General features: G+C 51.2%; 1 protein-coding gene across 1 annotated transcript; it reads left to right on the top strand.

The window, feature by feature from the left end:
- The first annotated feature begins 3,631 nt into the window (after window positions 1-3,631).
- Window positions 3,632-16,952, top strand: LOC147602051 (uncharacterized). The gene is made up of 10 exons (XM_086744054.1): window positions 3,632-3,840; window positions 4,619-4,733; window positions 4,999-5,172; window positions 5,259-5,365; window positions 5,816-5,953; window positions 14,680-14,815; window positions 14,930-15,007; window positions 15,482-15,634; window positions 16,444-16,611; window positions 16,812-16,952. Exons 1-10 carry the CDS (start codon window positions 3,632-3,634, stop codon window positions 16,950-16,952), a joined length of 1,419 nt encoding a protein of 472 aa, XP_086600180.1.
- Window positions 16,953-18,860: the final 1,908 nt, after the last annotated feature.

The following is an 18,860-nucleotide window of genomic DNA, read 5'->3' as shown; positions in this document are numbered from 1 at the left end:
TGCTTTGCTTCATGCTTTCCTTACTAATTTGCCATGCAGGCTGAAGAGGCTTCTGGAGAGATATCAGACAATTCTGATGAAGTATGCTGGGAGAAAGAGAGAGCCTCAGCTCAGTTTCCAGGGCAGAGGTGAAGAAAGAGCTGTTCTGAGGTGGCCAACAAAGTTGGTAAACTAAGAAGAAAGGTGAGCTCTGGGTTGTTTGGTGGAGCTGAGGTGATTATTTTTCTCTGCTGGAACATGTATGATTCTTCCCCTATACTTTTTCTCCATGTTGCTCATTATCTGTTGGCTGTATGTTGCAATTGATTGGCTTCTCTTGATGCTCCTGCTGTTGATGTAGCAGTAGTAGATGATGATGTTGATGGACACAGATGTAGTTAGCATGATGAATAAAAGACATGAGCCAGGAGTCCCAGCAGGGCTACTAAGGTCAATGGCATGAGACTAGCATGGTGGGTCACAGCCAAATAGAGCTGTCTAAAAGAGATACGGGAGAAAGAGCTGGACAAGGAATAAGGCAAAAACCGCAAGAAGCTGATCCGTATCTCTGTGTAACACAATCTTCCAGGTGTGTCTGTAGCCCATGGGCTGGAACTTTGTTGTTGACACGTATGAGTGACTGGTTCTCGTTATCTGGGTCTGTGCATTAGTGTTGTACTTTCACGATCCACTTTCCAGTGCTGCCTTTGGCCCAGCCTGCTGTAAAGCTAACACACAGCCTTCTCTTTTCCTGCCCTTCCCCAGTCGCAGCTGAACCTCCAATGCAGTTGGTGAGGAGAAGCTGCTGGAGCTAGGCATTGCAACTTTGACAAGACACTCTTTCACAAATACACAAAGTGCACTTGGCAAAACCAGACTGACATAATGCTCCACCTCCTCTCCAGGCAAACACCCTTCACACTCGTGAGTTAACAGATGTCCTGGCTCTAAAACCAAAACGGCCTTTGGAGGACACCAAAGGTGTCTTCAAACAGTAAACCGCACCCATTCTTCGCATACTTGAGAAGGAGAGCTCTGCCAAGGAACACTGCTGCAAAGTCCCAAGAAAGGGACCTTTACAGGTCCCTTCTAACCCTAACTATTCTATGATTCCCAAGGCAGCAGCGAGCTCCGTGGTGATGTGTAAGCGGAAGAAATCTGGCTGCTCAGCAGTCCACTCAAAGACTCCTGAGCGCAGCACTTGCCCTGATTTTGCTGGGGTGCAGGGGGAGACAGCTCCAGTGACAAGACAGCATGAGGCAGGACCAGACTGGCTCTGGCCCTCGCTCCTCCTCCTCTCCACCATCAGGTAGCTGCTAGGCATTAGGTAGCTTCCGAACTCCCACACAAGCAGTTCAAAAGGTCTGACTCAGGATCTCTTCTCTAGCTGGTAGCAGGTGGCACAAGGGAACAATACATCCAAACAAACGCCAATATTTTTGGTTTGCATGTCTTGCACTGGTTCTCCCCAGAGAGCGAGTGTCAGTGCCAGAAGCAGCCGGTGGAAGCGCAAGAGTCTTTTCTCCACGCAGGAGACTTTCTTGGCATAGCACTGCCCCAGCCACCCTCTGTGTTCTGCAGCAACAGCTGAACAGAGCACAGGAATCAAGTGCAAGGGAACATTTTCTTTTCTTGCTATCCTGACAACCCCCACAGCTGCTGCCAGTTCTGTCTGTCCTACACACATGGCACTGCTGCCTCCAGCTCAGCACTCGGGCGCATCCGGAGCGAGGGTTATGCCAAGTCCCTGAAGGACGCCACAAAGAATAAGGAGAGGGAGCTAACCGCTTTCAGGAACATGCAGGGCCTTCTGACCTCGCCTTGTGGAACTGCGGGTGTCCAAGAGCTGGAAGAACGCAGGCAACGGTAAGGAACCAACACAGTGGAGCAAGGCTTCGCTTTGTGCCATTGTGTGAAAACAACAGGACTCTCTTCTTGCGCCCCAGCGAGACAATGCTACACAATTTTCAAAGATGCTTTTGGCTTAGATGAGGTCCTTTCACACTCTTCTTCTGAGATTTGTGCTCTGGTGGACTTCCGTCATAAGTCCTGTACTTCCTTTTCAGGCTCCAAGTTGGAAAGGCCAGGCTGGAAGCCACAGTCCGGCAACAAGCCAAAACCATTGAAGCCCTTCAGAAAGAGCTGCCAGCCTCTGCCTCAGGAAGCTTGTCGGAGCCTTCCCTGAAACCGTGAACAGGAACGCCTGTGGTGTCATCTGCAGAGCTTTGTACCGTCCCGACTTGAAATTTCCCAGCCGGGCTAATTCGGGTGTTGGTGTCAGTGTAAAGAAGGTGCCTTTGCCCATGGCCAACACGAAGCAAATGAGCCTGGGCAGGGCTCACGTGCTACACGCACCTGGCACTGTGTGCCGAGGAGCTGACGCACGTTTTCCTCGGGATCGCAGGAGCTGAGCCGCCTGGCAGGAGAGCACGCCGGGGGACTGACGCGCGGATCAAACTCTACAACTCGGAGAGCCTTATAAAGCAGGCATGTTTATTTGGCGCCGGGTGCGTGGGGGATCGCTCCTCCAAAAGCACACACACCGACAGAACATTTTACCAAAAATGTATACGGTGCAGGTATACATATTCATAGGATTGCACAATACAGACATACATATGCATGAGCGAGGCGGGGTTATTCAAAAACACTTGCGTAAGCATTTCAGATCTGTGTCTGGTGGTCGTTCACTTCTTCTGGGGTCTTATCTTCCTCCAGATCAACTTCAGTCATTCACCCACGCTCTCCTTTCACTGGGTGATTTCAGCAGTTTCTTAACGACTTCTGACCAACATTGCAGCTCCCGTTATCCTGTCCTTTGCTGGACGTATCAGTCCTCGACAAATACCAGTTTCTGGACAAATACCGGTCCCTGACAAGCTTAAGCGAGTTTCAATGCAAACAGGATCGTTAGGCGTTGTCCAGCAGACAGCGAGCCTCCTGAATCAAGCAATATGCAGACAGTTACTCCCCTACATCAAGCAATATTTAGCAGAGAGTTAATTCCCGGTATCAGGACATGTGGCCAGGGCAGCGCGCGCGCCTCGTCCCGGCGGGGTGCGCGTTCACACCAGCCCCGACGGGGGGGTCACTGCGAGTGAGGGCGAGAGCCAGGCGAGAGACCGCCCGACGTCCCCGCCCGCCCGAGCCAGGCGCTGGCCGCCTCCGGCTCCGCTTTTGGGGACCCGCAGCCCCAGGCTCCGCGGCCACGCGCTGAGGGCAAACGCGGAGCGGGCGAGGCGAGGGCCGCTTCGGCGACTGCCGCAGCCCCCGGCCGCGGGGGCGCCCCGACGCCGCAGGCAGCGTAGACTCCGCAGTCTGCGTACACTTACGGAGCCTCCAGCCAGCCTGTCACCCTGTGACGCCCCCGCCGCGCCCTCTGTGACGCCCCCCGCTGCCGCTGGAAAGCCGCCCCCGGCAGCCGCCGCCGCTCAGTGCTGTCGCCGCCGCGGCGGGACCGGCAGCGCGTCTCGGGCCGGCAGCGTCGGGGGCTGCGAGCCGCGGCCGCCGCTCGGGGCTCCCCTCTCGGCTCTTGTCGCCCTCTCTCCGCCCTCTCCCCGTCCCTTCCCGTCCCGGGGCTCGCCAGAGCCCGCCGGCCGCCTGCTGCGGCTGCTCACGCCGGGCCGGCCCGCGCCCTCGTCCCCGCCGCAGCATGCAGAGCCTCCGCGGACTCTTCAGGAGGGGGCGGCAGCGGCCGCCGTCCGGCAGCGCTCCCGCGCCCGGCGCCGCCGGGGCCTCCGAGCAGCGGCAGAGGGGCCGGGGCGGGCTGCACAGCGCGGCCGCCGACGGCGACCTGGCCCAGCTGCAGCGGCCCTGGTGGCTGAAGAGACTCCGCATCAACGGGCGCGACGCCAACAAGCAGTAAGGGCCGGGCACTGCCCCTAGCAAAGCTTCCACCCACCCCGGCTGCAAGAGCCGGCAAAGCCCAGCGGGGTCGCAAGCGCCCTCGGAGCAGGGCCGGCTCCACAGCGCTGGCCTTGCCGGAGGCCTGCCCAAGCTGGGACCGGAGCCGGCGGGTGCTCCGCTCCGCCCTGCCCTGCCCTGCCCTGCCCTGCCCTGCCCTGCCCTGCCCTGCCCTGCCCGCCTGGTGCCTGTAGTGAATCTTGTGTGCGGCTCAGCAGGCCTTCGGCCAGGCACAGACGGCTCCTTTCCTGTCGCCAGACTGAGTGGCTTGTTTGAGCAGGGCACGGCTTCCCCTTGCTGTTACAGGTCCCATCCCCTGCGTCTCTGGGCACGCCTGGCGCGGGACTGATCCGGGCAAAACCCAGGGCCTTGCGCAGTCTCCGCAGACTTATGCAGCCTCCGTAGACTTCAGGCTGCCAAGACGCGGTCTCCTTTTGCTGGCCTGGGTGGCTGGGCAGTCCTGCTGGAGGCCTTGGCACAAGAGCCTGCTTGGGCAGGTTCAGTGACACAGCTGAGGAAATGCCTCCTGACTCAACTGTCCCCTCTTGGGGACTTCTCCTAGACAGCCCCAGGCTTTGGGTGTGCAACTGCTGCCACCGGCTCTGAACAAGAAAGCGTGCTTTCGGCTTCCTTTTGGCAGCTGAGCTTTGTGGCCCCATGTGGCGAGTTCCACAGCCTGAAACCATGTCTTCAGCTGTCTCTCTGTGACAGCTAACTGAATATCTTTAATTCCTAGGACGCCTCTGCACCTTGCTTGTGCGAACGGCCATGCAGATGTCGTTCGCTTTCTGGTAGGACAGAAGTGCAAGCTAAACCCTCGCGACAACTATAAGAAGTCGCCCCTGATGAAGGTACGTGGAATGTGTTATGCTGTTGTCCGTTGGGCTTATCGATTACGCGCTGAGCGATACGTACCTCGCGTGACTCTTTACATAGGTCTGCATAGAATTGTATCCTGTGATTCTACGAAACAGGCAGGTTGTAGTCAGCGGGGATGGGGCATATGTTGCCTGATCTTTGCAGACGCTCGTACTTCCCAGTGTTGGGAAGATGCGGGAGTTCTGACAGAGAGAAACGTAGACGTTGGAAGTTATTCTGCCTTTGTCTTGTTTCCAGGCAGTAGAGCACCGGCACAAAGAATGCGCAGCTATTCTGCTGGAGCACGGTGCCAACCCTGACCTCCACTGTGCCAGCGGCAACACTGCCCTTCACCTGGCTACCATCATGTCTAGCAAGTCGCTAGTGGAGCTGTTACTTGAGCACAATGCCCATATCGATGCTAAGGATGATGTAAGCTTGGATTTTGCGTAAGGCTCCTCTTCTCAACACTTGCTTGACTTTTCTCTGTTATTCTAAGGAGATTATATCTCTTTCAGTTCGGGTACACTCCGCTTGCTGTTGCGATCACGAGGCGCTGTCAGGAGATGATTGAGTTGCTTCTTCAAAAAGGAGCTGACGTGCACGCTCAAGATAAGCATGAAAGGTGAAGGCTTTGTCAAAAGTGCGCACGGGACTCCTTAGCATTGTTCAGGCTGGACTGATGGGAGGCATCGGAATGAGCTTTGCAAAAGAACCTGGAGCTGCGCAGAAGGAGCTCCTTCTGCGTGACTTGTGAAAGCAGGCCCGCGCCCGGCGGCTCTCTCACCTCAGGGGACGATTGCCGCACTGAGGACTGCAAGAAAGCGTTGGCTGTGGTGCCGCCGACGCACATGCACAGACTCCCCTGTCTGCTCTGGGCAGGTGGTTGGCCTGGAGACCTCCTGCGGTCCCAGCATCCTGAATTCTCTGATGCTTCCGTGTGTTTGGCTGTGCTTTCACTCCAGCTCTAGGAGAGGGGAAACGAGTTGTTTGGGAAGCAAAGAGGGGCTGAAGTAATGGCAGTGCAATGTCTGCAGAAGCTGATGTATTTCCTATCATCTCTTGGATGCTTTAGGACCATTCTTATGCTTGCTGCTGTTGTTGGGGATATGAATATCATACGACTACTTCTTCGGCATGGTGCTGATCCTTCTCAGAAAGACGTGTTTGGTTGCACAGTTACGAATTATGCCACAGTATCTCCATATGCTGAGTAAGTGGTTGACATCCTCGTTAGAGCAGCTGCACTGACAGAGTGTCCGTGCTGATGTAGGGCCCTTTTTGGTGCCATCAGCAGGGTTGAATGAAGTGTTGAGACCTTTGTTGAAGCCGGGCTCAGTGACATCTTCTGATGCATCTCTTTCCCTGTCAAGAGTGGATTTGTAGGTTGAGGAAAACTTTCCCCCACAGTTCTCCCTGAGAATTCTCCCAAGTGTGCTGCCAAGCTTCACTCCACCAAACTGACTCGCAACTACCTGCCTTTTGTTTCAGAGGGGATCTAAATGATATCCTCTGAGTTCAAGCATGTTTGAGGGTTGCTGTAGCAAAACAAGATGGTCATTCCTTCCCTCCAGGCTTCTGGCACAGTACCAGTCTTGTGCTAATGCACCACTTTGCACAGCAGCCTTGGTCAGGCGCACGGTTTTTAAATTTTCTTTTCTTGTTTGTTTGGGGTTTTTTTGTTTTGTTTCTAGTTCTGCTTACGAGGCAAACCTGAAAGTGGTCTCTCTCCAGATCCCCAACTGACCCTCTGCCAGGGTTGTTAGAAGATAACACCTCTGCAATGTACTGAACCCCTGCAGTGCCTGGAATGCAACCGCAGTCTTTGTTGGGCTCTTGATATCCCACCTAGGAGGTCTGTAACCTCTCAGGTCCTCACACCAACCATGGGAATTTCCAAACCCGTTCAAAGTCAGGACTGGGTTTGAGGAGACATCACCCTGGCTTGAAAGGTGACGAAGTGTTGCTGCAGCGTTAGGATAGCGTCCTGCTGAGGTAGAAGCCTTGTTCTTAGATGTCTGTCTGCCGGGGGACTTTTTAAGCTTCCTGGCCCTGGAAATGGAGAGGAGGTGTAACTCTCTGCAGATGGCTAGGAATATGTGTAGGATGGCTCACGAATGCCTGTTGCTCTTTCAGTAGAGCGTGGATGAAAGTGTGTGGGGGGGTGTGTTTTTACAGAATGCATTTCCTTCCCTTCTGTATATAGCACTGCAAAGCAACTGGAAGAATATGGGCGCTGCAAAAGGACGGGAGATTGTTCTGCGGGAGGCACAGAAGGCGCAGCAGTACTTGACAGCTCTTGCTCTGGGAAGCCTGCTGAATTTCCCTTGGGCGCACCTGCACTGGCCACAGCAGGTAGGATCCTTCACCATGAAGGAGGTGATGACGACAATGCACTGTGGCCTGCAGGAGAACGCGTAAACGCTGACTGGAATGCAGGGGTGGAGAGATGTGGAAAGGCAGATTGAAATAGCAGCTAACAGCAGCAACGTGCTTCTTACACCCTCTCTAGGAGTCTTGCCAGCAGCAGGAGCACAGCAGGAGGAACAGTTTGATTCCCCTTCTGATTATGAGGTACCTTCTCTGAAGGGAAGGCAGTGGGGCCCCACTGGCCTCCCTTGCTTTTGGTCTCATTTCCCTCTGCTTCAGCTTCCTCCGCACGCTCCGAACCGGGACCTTGCCATGCTGTGCTGGTTTTCACGCCTGTCTTAATTTACACAGTCAGATGATGAAGGTCCAAGTATTCGGCCAACCATTGTCATGGTTACAGCGGATGTCCACCACGGAGCCCGCTGGGAGCCAGTTGCAGAGGAGCCCGGCAATGGTAATTTCCTGATGGACTAATGGTTACCTTTGTAAGCTTCTCTGGACTGAAGCGGACAGCGAAAAGCAGAGTGAAATAAGCACTCACAGCAGCATCGCGTTTCTTTCCTCTTTCGTAGGTGACTTGCCAGCGGCGGGAACAGAACAAGAGGAAGATGAGGATTCCTCTTTTGATTCTGAGGTAGAATCCTAGACCCAGAATCATTGTGGTGGGAAAAGTCCCTGAAGATCATTGAGTCTAACCACAAATGTTACACTGCCATGCCCACCCCTAAACCGTGTCCCTAAGTACCACATCTATGCATCTTCTGAACACCTCTGGGGACGGTGACTCAACCACTTCCCTGGCCAGCCTGTTCCAGTGCTCCATAAGCCTTCCAGCAATGAAGGCTTTCCTAAGAACCCAGCTAAACCTCCCCTGGCCCATCTTGAGGCCATTTCCTATGCTGCTATCAAATCCCTCTTGGGCAAAGAGAGCGACGCCCACCTCACCACCACCTCTTGCAGTGAGGGGCCCAAAACTAAACGCAGTGTTCAAGGTGTGGCCTCCCAAGTGCCGAGTCCAAAGGGACAATCACTTCCCTAGCCCCGCTGCCCACACTGTTTCTCATACAAGCCAGGATGCTGTTGGCCTCCTTGGCCAGCTGGCCACACTGCTGCCTATATTCAGGCACCCGTCAAACAACACATGCGCATTACCGGGCGATACACATGCGGGCGGTGGGAGGGGGGTTACGAGGGGGGGGGTGGGTTGGGGGGATAGGGCTAGATTTCTCGGAACCAGCTCTCCATTCACGTTTTGCAAGACAACAGGAGTTGCCTTGCGAAATAACGGGAAGCCATTGCTCGGGTGGTGGTTTGCTGTTTCAACAATGTTGAGACAAATGTTTGACACAGTCTTTTACACCACCCCGTGGCTCAACATTGTTGCCTCAGAGACGGAGTTCCATGGTGGCATAAATGATAGAGGAAAGGAGAAAGAAAATAATAAAAAAGAGAAGAAGAATAAAAGAAAAAAAAAAGATATATGCAATTCTGAACATTATTGTTTATCATTTAGTGTACAAAGAGATATAAATGCTAGATACTTCGATTTAATTAACAATATCTTATCTAAGTAAATTACAAAACCAGAACATTAACATATCAACATTTATCTTACAACTAAAAATTTGTCCCAGGCCAAGTTTGAGGCTTATGGCTCTGGGGGATCAGAAGAAGCAAGTAATTGTTTACAAGGACAATCATAAGATAAACAAAGATAAACCACCAAAACTATAGCAATGCACAACATCATAAACGCCTCAAGATAAAGCACCATCAAAATGTTAAGCATTTTGTTCACTTCTGCAACCATTTCTTTTCTTTGGCAAAACAGTTCAGTTTTTGCTTTTTGGTGAGGCTGGCGACCAAGTCCTCGTGGAGCTTGTGGCTGTGGAATTCTGGCCCACCGGAACGGGGGTCTGGATACACAGCAGGAAAATGGATTTCCCTGCCTCCAACTCAGAGCACAGTCAATAAACAATGACACTATAAATTTGCTGTCAATTTTATATCACCCCGTGGACCCATGGTGGTTCCAAAAAGAAAAAAAAAAACCACAAACCAAAAGAAAACAAACAAAAAAAAACCCCAACCAAACAAAATCTCATATCTTTCCATCGTCTAGCGATGTTGAGACATTAAGTAACCTTTTCAGTCTCTATCACCACCCTGTGGCTCAGCATCGCTCACCAAGGTTGAAGGGGGAAAAAAAAGAAGAGGGAAGGGGGGGTGAAGGGACTTAGTTATGCTTATAATATACGTATGGCCACAAAATGGGTTTCTATTGTTGTATGATACGTTGAGGGGTTTCTTCATTTTTAATATCGACCACCCCAAGGTAACATACCTTAATCCAGGTCACATATAGCAATTTGTGGATATGATGTTCACAGATCCAATGATGTCAAATAACCTATTCAAAATCATACATATAACACAAATAAAGATTAATAGATTAACCATGACTATAGTAATCATCAAAACCATAGATTTAAATATCAATAATATTTTTCCCACCCCGTGAGTCCCAATATTTTCCTAAAAAAAAAGTTTTAGGTAGGTTTCCAGGTTTGCCTTCAAAGTTATATGATTCTAACAGTTACGTGTTTGGTTTGCCGTACAAACCTGATATGTTTAACCCCATCAGGTGAAGTCACAGTGGCCGCTTGCATGCGAGTCACCACGCTTTGGATTAATTGAATTAGGCACAGTATAATACAAGGCGGGGGGCGGGGGGGGCTGTTTCTGCTTGTTTAGAAGGAAGAAGTTTTTTCGACAAAGTCAAAATTCCACATTGCTCCGCCTCACTCTGCATCAGTGCGGTGATTTGTGCTCCTGTGTCAATTAAAAAGGTTACTGTTTTTTTTCTGTGGCCCTACAGCCACTGTAATCAACAAATCCCCTTTCACATTTAAGGTGAGTTGTTTTATAAACATCCACCCTCCGTTTCCCCCCCCACCTTCGGGGAACGGAGGAACTAGTTTCCCATCACCCTCTTTTCTGCATCAGTTTCTTCCCCAAGGTCTATCCATGGTGGGGCACTAGGGGTTGTTCCAAAATGGACTTTTTGCCCCGATCCTGTTTGTACAAGTTTCTCTAATTTCTGTGTTGGAAGCCCATCCATTAAATCTCGGGGAATACCTGTCTGGAGTCCCGGTTGCTGCCATTCCTGACGGCCGAGGGGTCTCCCTCTCCCAGGATCAGTAAGTCAGACCGACTTAAAATCGTGACTTCTCTTGACCAGTGCTGGCCAGCCTTCACCTTTTTCTGTGGCTCTTACAGCTCTGGTTTCAGTTTTTTGCCCGAATCCACCAACAGGACCGTATGTCCTCCCAAAATTTATGAGTTCTTGGGCTACTTCTCCCCATGTCCACACTTTCCTCCCTGTCCTTCTATGATCAGGGGTCACTGTTCCCTCCAGAGCACCGGTAAGTCTGTCTGCCACAGGGGTACTTTGTATCTTCCCCTGTAGCTGGATCCCAATGGGTTTCAGGGAATCAGGAAGTCCTCAGATTAGAGGAGTCATCTGTTCGGGATCCACAGGCATCATCATTGGAGAGCCCTGGTTAGGTTTGAGCTCTCTATCATACATCATTTGCAAACAAGCAGCCTTCTGCACACTCTCCACCAGTTGACCCACTGTGCCCATGATGGCTAGGGGGTCTCCCCTCTCCAAAGGGTTCAGCCCCCCAGCCCAATATGCTGCCCTCTGTGTCAAAGACCATGGGGCCCGATAATTGCCGGTAGTTAAAAATACACCTGGACACCAATATCCTACCGCTTCCTTTTCTGACAACAAGATTCCACCCCCCCCAACAACGACACTCTCCAGACATCCTCTGTGTCCGATTCCTTTGAAGTCCTTGCAAAATCCTTCCTTAATTTTGCCAACTCAGTTGCTGTAAACGGGACCTCTTTAGTAACAACTTGGGGATGGTTATCGGTTTCTCCCTCATACACATATTCAGTTTTAACTAGGGGATACATGTGAGGGGGGTTCTCTACAATTTCTTTTGCTTTTTGCAAGTCCCCCTGAGGGTAGATTTGCCTGATTCCCTTATCTTCTAACTTCAACTCCACCTCTCCACACGAGTCATTTTCTCTCCACAATTCTTCTGCGGGGATCTCATCACAAACATTTGCACATTTGCCAGCACCCATCTCACCAAAGAGGGGTTATTTCGTCCTGAGAGGGCCGCACCACAATTTTAACCACAATTCCCCCCCCACACACTCCCAGGAGGGCACACCTTTCAAATTTCACAAAAGGGGGGGGGCCACACCATAATTTTACCACAATTCCCCCCCAACATACACTTTCAGGAGGACACACCTTTCAAATTTCTCACGAAAGCACTTATGTCACAAAAGAGGAGTTATTTCGTCCTGGGAGGGCTGCACCACAATTTTTTTTACCACAATTCCCCCTCCACACTCTCAGGAGGACACACCTTTCAAATTTCACAAAAGGGGCTTGTCTTTTGCCCAATTCTATCACTGTCCTTCTCCGGCTCTTTTCCTCGCAGACAAACAGAACCGCGGATCCGGACTTTGCACTTGCTTTGTACCAACGTAGGTCTCAGTCATACACACACACACACTAGAATTTCTAATAAAGCAACTGGACACTTTCTGTTTCTCCGAGAATCCTGCCGACTACGCCAATTAAATAATGTCACGTTCCGATTTCGGACGAGAGGAAGGCACCCTTGCGTTCTAGCCGACCTCAGACGAGTCTGGGAGGCTAGGGGCGGCTGGACCGACCTCTCACACACCGGAGCGTGGTTTTGTTCGTATTCTCGAGAACAGAATTAAGACTCAAAACGGAGTCAAGTGCCGGGTAACTTTATTAACCCGATAAGAAGTTTGTAAATGGAAGAGAAAGGAGAGAAAGGAAGGAAAGAGGGAAAAGAGTTTCAGTTGTAATAGCTACCGCCACAGAGCTGCGGCGTCCTGACAGTCCAGTTCGCTTGATGGGGGAACGATCCGGCCGGTGTTGGCCGTCTCGATGTCGGTTCCGTGGATGTGTGTTCCGGCGAATGTGTATTCTGTTGAAAGAAGTGAAGAGTAGTGAAGTGTAGAAGTGTCGAAGTCTCGAAGAAAGTGTCTAAGTCTAAGTCTAGAAGTCTAGAAGAACCTTCTCTAGACTGAAGTGGACAGGGAAAAGCAGAGTGAAAAGCTTCTGACGTCCTTTGTAGGTGCCTTGCCAGCAGTGAAAGCAGAACAAGAGGAAAATGAGGACTCTTCTTTTGATTTCGAGGAAGAGTCATAGAACCAGAATCACTGTGGTGGGAAAAGTCCCTGAAGATCATCGAGTCCAATCGTAAACCTTACTCTACCATGCCCACCCCTAAACCGTGTCCCTAAGCACCACATCCACGCATCTTCTGAACACCTCCGGAGATGATGATTCAACCACTTCCCTGGCCAGCCTGTTCCAGTGCTCCATAAGCCTTCCAGCAAATAAAGTTTTCCTAAGATCCCAGCTAAACCTCCCCTGGTCCAACTTGAGGCCATTTCCTATGCTGCTGTCACATCCCTCTTGGGCAAAGAGAGCGATGCCAACTTCACTACCACTTCCGGTCAGGTAGTTGTAGAGCGAGAAGGTCTCCCCTCGGCCTCCCTTTCTCCTGACTAAACAACCCCACTTCCCTGCAGCGCTGCTCACAGGACTTGTCCTCCAGACCCTTCACCACCTTCCTTGCTCTTCTGTACACAAACTACAGCACCGCAATGTCTTTCTTCGAGTGAGGGGCCCAAAACTAAACCCAGTGTTCAAGGTGTGGCCTCCCAAGTGCCGAGTCCAAAGGGACAATCACTTCGCTAGCCCCGCTGCCCACACTGTTTCTCATACAAGCCAGGATGCTGTCGGCCTCCTTGGCCAGCTGGCCACACTGCCGCCTCATATTCAGGCACCCGTCAAACAACACCCCCACATCCCTTTCCACCAGGCAGCTTTGCAGCCACTCTTCCCTATCTAAGAAGGACTCCCTGGGGTCTCCCTGGCCTCCCTTGCTTTTGGTCTCATTTCTCTCTACTGCTGCCTCCGCCACATGCTCCAAACTGGGACCTTGCCATGCCGCTGCTGCAGGCAAGCTCCTCAGTTTGGACTGGGATGAAGGAGGTCAAGCTAATGACTCGGCTCTCCTACCAGCTGTCCTTTGAGCTGGACTTGTAGTACAGGATTGAAGCAGTAAAGCTTCCCACCAGTTATGATCCTCTGAAATCCTACCAGGCTGGCGCTGTGAGGATTGCTGTTTTTCCTCCACATAGGTCTCTTCTCCACATCCAGTCCGTGTCAAGCGGTTGCCCATGGGGTATACAGCCTAGACGCTTTGCTCCCTCTGTCTACTTCCTCTCTGTCTCTTGGGCAGGTGTTCTTCAGTTCCTTTTGAAAGCCCTGCTCCACAGAGATGCCTAACACGCTGCTTCTGTTTGCCGTTCTCCTTCGTTCCGTCACCTGATACAACGTTATGGGTGTTGGCTGAAGCAAGAGCTTTGCAAGTGGAAGTGGGTTCGGGATGAGTCTGTGGCAGTTTTTACGCATGTCTTTTAATCTACACAGTCGGATGCTGAAGGTCCAAAAACTGGGCCAACAACCATGGTGCTTCCTGATGCAGTCCACTATGGAGCCCGCTGGGAGCCAGTTGCAGAGGAGCCCAGCAATGGTAATTTCCTGGTGGACTAATGGTTACCTTTGTAAGCTTCTCTGGACTGAAGCGGACAGGGAAAAGCAGAGTGAAATAAGCACTCACAGCAGCATCGCGCTTCTTTCCTCTTTCGTAGGTGCCTTGCCAGCGGCGGGAGCAGAACAAGAGGAAGATGAGGACTCCTCTTTTGATTCTGAGGTAGAATCCTAGAACCAGAATCATTGTGGTGGGAAAAGTCCCTGAAGATCATTGAGTCCAACCGCAAATGTTACACTGCCATGCCCACCCCTAAACCGTGTCCCTAAGCACCACATCTATGCATCTTCTGAACACCTCCGGGGACGGTGACTCAACCACTTCCCTGGCCAGCCTGTTCCAGTGCTCCATAAGCCTTCCAGCAATGAAGGCTTTCCTAAGATCGCAGCTAAACCTCCCCTGGCCCAACTTGAGGCCATTTCCTGTGCTGCTATCAAATCCCTCTTGGGCAAAAAGAGCGACGCCCACCTCGCCACCACCTCTTGCAGTGAGGGGCCCAAAACTAAACCCAGTGTTCAAGGTGTGGCCTCCCAAGTGCCGAGTCCAAAGGGACAATCACTTCCCTAGCCCTGCTGCCCAGACTATTCCTCATACAAGCCAGGATGCTGTTGGCCTCCTTGGCCAGCACATAGGTCTCTTCTCCACATCCAGTCAGTGTCAAGCGGTTGCCCATGGGGCATACAGCCTAGACATTTTGCTCCATCTGTCTACTCCTCTACCTCTCTATCTTGGGCAGGTGTACCTTGGCCCATTTTGAAAGCCCTGCTCAATAGAGACGCCTAACACAGTGGCACTGATAGCCCTGTATGCAGTCCATTGCAGAGGAATGTGGCAATGGTAATTTCCTATTGGGACTAAGTGTAAGCTTCTGTAAGCTTCTCTGGAGTGAAGCCGATAGGGAAAAGCAGAGTGAAAGAGGCACGCTTCGTACCTCTTCTTTGTGTGTCTTGCCAGAAGCAGAAGCTCTGCAAGAGGAAGATTTTGACTCCTCTTCTGAGAATGAGTTACTTTCTCTTCCACAGGTAATGCAGAAGTAACGCTTCTGTAGCCCCAGTGCTGAAATGCGCTGTGATGCTGTCGTGTTGCTGGGGATTCCTTTCCTCCCTCTCGGTCTTTCTCTGTTCTTGTTCGCTCAGATTTCTGCACCGGGCAGAGAAGAGCTTCAGCTAAAGAAGGATGCTTCAACTCAGGCAGATTGTCGAGGCTACAGACAGGTGACTGTTAAAGGCCGATCTCTGTACAGAGAGCTTTTCTTCGTACTGAGTTCATTTTCAAGTGCTGCTAGGAGGACTTTAGTGATTCTGGACCTGAAGTGTATTTTGGACCTCCTCTTGTTCGCGTTGTGAAGCAGAAGAGCTGCATAAAGAGAGAAAACTCTTCGGTGACACATCGGTGACACATCTGCTGTATTTTAATCCAAAGCCTTGCCCAACACAGGAGCGATATGAATATTTTAAAAATGGAGCAAATATGCCTTTTGAAGAGCAGCTCTGCAGGCCACCCCAGAGCTGGATGCAGTACTCCAGGTGGGGTCTCATGACAGCAGAGTAGAAGGGGAGAACCACCTCCCTCAGCCTCCAGGCCACCCTGAAGACCGATCTAGTGACATCATCCCATGAGTTAAAGCATCCCTCACGTTGTCATCTTCTTACTGATCTCTCCGTGCTCAGGGAATACCATTTCTTTAGACGTGGGTCAGGCAGCTGCAGCAGGAGCTTACCAATGCTTTCAGAAAGAACTCCCTGGCAGAAGCTTCACTCAAAGCTAAGAAGCGCTACAGCAGCCACCTGCAGGAACAGAAACTGCAGCTGCAGAAGCAACTGGACAGGTCTAAAGCTAAGGTATGGACAAAGCCCGTCTCTTGGCTCTTTGCAGGGGCCCCGGCCTTTCTGGGAGCAAACCAGAGTGGGGAACTGATCCATTCCTGGGGGTCTGGTGTAACCCAGGCTGGTTCAGCACACGCCTAGCTGTGATGAGGGGGCTGGGAGGGAACAGCACCGCTGCCTTTGGTGCCTGGCTGTTTGCACCGCTGGAAGCAACAGCGGAGGGCTGCGCTAAGGTGGCCTTAGTACCCTGGGCACCTTTGCAACAGGAGTAGCTTGAGAAACATGTAAGCGACTCGCCTTGTTTTAGAAGCGCGGCGCCTACGATTAGAAAGGCCACTAACCGTGAAGTGGCTCTGTCCTTAAATGGACAAGGGTGTGTGTATTCCTTTCAGAGAGCTGCTTCTCAAGTTTCATGGAGCACATGTATTTGCTTCTCTGGGGTTTGGCGAAGCAGAGTGTGTGCTGATGGAGAAAGAGTAGGCATACTGGAGTGCTGTGGCGGTGCTTTCTTGTATTCCCTCATGACATCATCATTGTTATGGAGTTGAAAAGTCACTTCAGGAGCAGAAGGAGCTTCTAACTGGGTTGGAGTAGCCAACAAGGGGCTGCAAAGTGTTTGGAGCCCTTGAGAGAGGAGGACAAGGAGTGTTGGGGCAGCATTTAGGAAGCACTGTAGGAAATCAATGTAGATGTAGCACAGGGGCCCCTGTGTAGAAGGTCAAGAAGTAACATGGCTTTTGGCAGTTGACGTGAAAGTCAAAGCAGTCCACTCCTTTTTATCAAAGCTAAGCTGGCTACTGAGGATTCTTGTTGCGGTCTGACAGCGGCAGGAATTGAAAGAACGGCGTATCTGGACTGAGTGTTATGCCGAGTCCCTGAAGGACGCCATAAAGAATAAGGAGAGGGAGCTAACCACTTCCAGGAACATGCAGGGCCTTCTGACCTCGCCTTGTGGAACTGCGGGTGTCCAAGAGCTGGAAGAACGCAGGCAACGATAAGGAACCAACACAGTGGAGCAAGGCTTCGCTTTCTGCCATTGTGTGAAAACAACAGGACTCTCTTCTTGCGCCGCAGCGAGACAATACTACACAATTTTCAAAGATGCTTTTGGCTTAGATGAGGTCCTTTCACATTCCTCTTTTGGGATTTGTGCTCTGGTGGACTTCCGTCATAAGTCCTGTACTTCCTTTTCAGGCTCCAAGTTGGAAAGGCCAGGCTGGAAGCCACAGTCCGGCAACAAGCCAAGACCATTGAAGCCCTTCAGAAAGAGCTGCCAGCCTCTGCCTCAGGAAGCTTGTCGGAGCCTTCCCTCTTCATGAGCTACAGAGCCTAGCTCCATAATCCTGTGAGGAATTTGTAAGATGAGGTTTTCCTGAAAAGCCTAGGAGAGGTCAGTTCCTCTGTTCTACTGAGTAGAGGCTGCTCTGAAAGTCCTGCTGGCCCATTCCCCAGCTTTCCGGCTTTGAGAGTTGTCCCATTATGCTATCACAAATCCTACTTCATGCCGTCTTTGTTAGGGGGTTGACAATAATGCACCGGCTTAAGTATTGTCTGCTTTAGACCAGTTGTGAGGTTGAGACCTCAGGCAGCACTTCAGACAGTCATGCAGTACCAGGGATTTGGTACCTTCAGTTGCAGATCTGTGGTTGAGAGTTCCAAGAGGAGACTGGACTTGGGAGAGTCGTGTTACCTTCTTTGTGGAGAACACTGTCTGCACCTTCTGCATAAGGATCCTGTTCCTGTGCTCCTCGTGTGATGTATCTTTTCTATTTTGAAAATGTCAGAGTGAAAGCAAGAAAGTGAAGCAGGCGGTCAAGTTGAAATGCCAGTCAGAAGCACTTCTGGACGAAATGCGGAGAAGGAACACTGTGCTGGAGGAAGAACATAGCAGGCATGGCTTTTTAGTGCTTTAAAGAAATGTCACGTTGAGTAGAAGTCAAGCTTTACTGAACTCTGATGTAAAAGCACGTACGTAACGGTCTGTGAGCAAATTCAAGCCCCGCATTCGATCCTGCACAGTGCTCCTGTGCATGAGCCTATGGTTTTAAAAAGCTTCAAAAGGCCTTGCAAATGCAGACTGCCTGCAGTTCCCCTGGGAGGGAAGCGAGTCTTTTCTTCCTCCATCCAGGTAGACTTTGGGCCCTCCAAGTGATGCTGGAGGGCTGGCTCTTCTCAGTAATTCCTGGCCTGTCGAGCACCTTACAGATGAAGCAGGCCGTGACTGTGCTGCTTACATAAGAGTACGTGAGAAAGGCCAACTTGCTTTGCTTCATGCTTTCCTTACTAATTTGCCATGCAGGCTGAAGAGGCTTCTGGAGAGATATCAGACAATTCTGATGAAGTATGCTGGGAGAAAGAGAGAGCCTCAGCTCAGTTTCCAGGGCAGAGGTGAAGAAAGAGCTGTTCTGAGGTGGCCAACAAAGTTGGTAAACTAAGAAGAAAGGTGAGCTCTGGGTTGTTTGGTGGAGCTGAGGTGATTATTTTTCTCTGCTGGAACCTGTATGATTCTTCCCCTATACTTTTTCTCCATGTTGCTCATTATCTGTTGGCTGTATGTTGCAATTGATTGGCTTCTCTTGATGCTCCTGCTGTTGATGTAGCAGTAGTAGATGATGATGTTGATGGACACAGATGTAGTTAGCATGATGAATAAAAGACATGGGCCAGGAGTCCCAGCAGGGCTACTAAGGTCAATGGCATGAGACTAGCATGGTGGGTCACAGCCAAATAGAGCTGTCTAGAAGAGACACGGGAGAAAGAGCTGGACAAGGAATAAGGCAAAAACCGCAAGAAGCTGATCCGTATCTCTGTGTAACACAATCTTCCAGGTGTGTCTGTTGCCCATGGGCTGGAACTTTGTTGTTGACATGTATAAGTGACTGGTTCTCGTTATTTGGGTCTGTGCATTAGTGCTGTACTTTCAGGATCCACTTTCCAGTGCTGCCTTTGGCCCAGCCTGCTGTAAAGCTAACACACAGCCTTCTCTTTTCCTGCCCTTCCCCAGTCGCAGCTGAACCTCCAATGCAGTTGGTGAGGAGAAGCTGCTGGAGCAGAGGAAGTGCCAGTGCCCGAAAACAGAGTGCTCACGGGAAGATGAATGAAGCCTGGAAACCTTTGCCTTCCACCTTGTGCAACCACTGCCCTGCATCTAATTCCAAGTGTTCTGTTGCAGCTTGGTATTTAATGAACTGTGTCATCTAGTACGTGTCTTAGTTCTGCTGCCCAATTGCAGCGCTTCAGG

This window comes from Chlamydotis macqueenii, chromosome 1 (assembly GCF_036417535.1).
Source record: "Chlamydotis macqueenii isolate bChlMac1 chromosome 1, bChlMac1.mat, whole genome shotgun sequence".
NCBI classification, from domain to species: domain Eukaryota; kingdom Metazoa; phylum Chordata; class Aves; order Otidiformes; family Otididae; genus Chlamydotis; species Chlamydotis macqueenii.
Note: the sequence above shows the minus strand (reverse complement) of the source record. Positions and strands in the feature narration are given on the sequence as shown.

Excerpts from the sequence above, each read along its gene's own strand:
- LOC147602051 (XM_086744054.1), top strand. The coding sequence starts at position 3,632 with ATGCAGAGCCTCCGCGGACTCTTCAGGAGGGGGCGGCAGCGGCCGCCG. Across the intron at positions 3,841-4,618 it reads GGGCGCGACGCCAACAAGCA|GACGCCTCTGCACCTTGCTT; the intron begins GTAAGGGCCGGG and ends TTTAATTCCTAG. Across the intron at positions 5,366-5,815 it reads GCTCAAGATAAGCATGAAAG|GACCATTCTTATGCTTGCTG; the intron begins GTGAAGGCTTTG and ends TGGATGCTTTAG.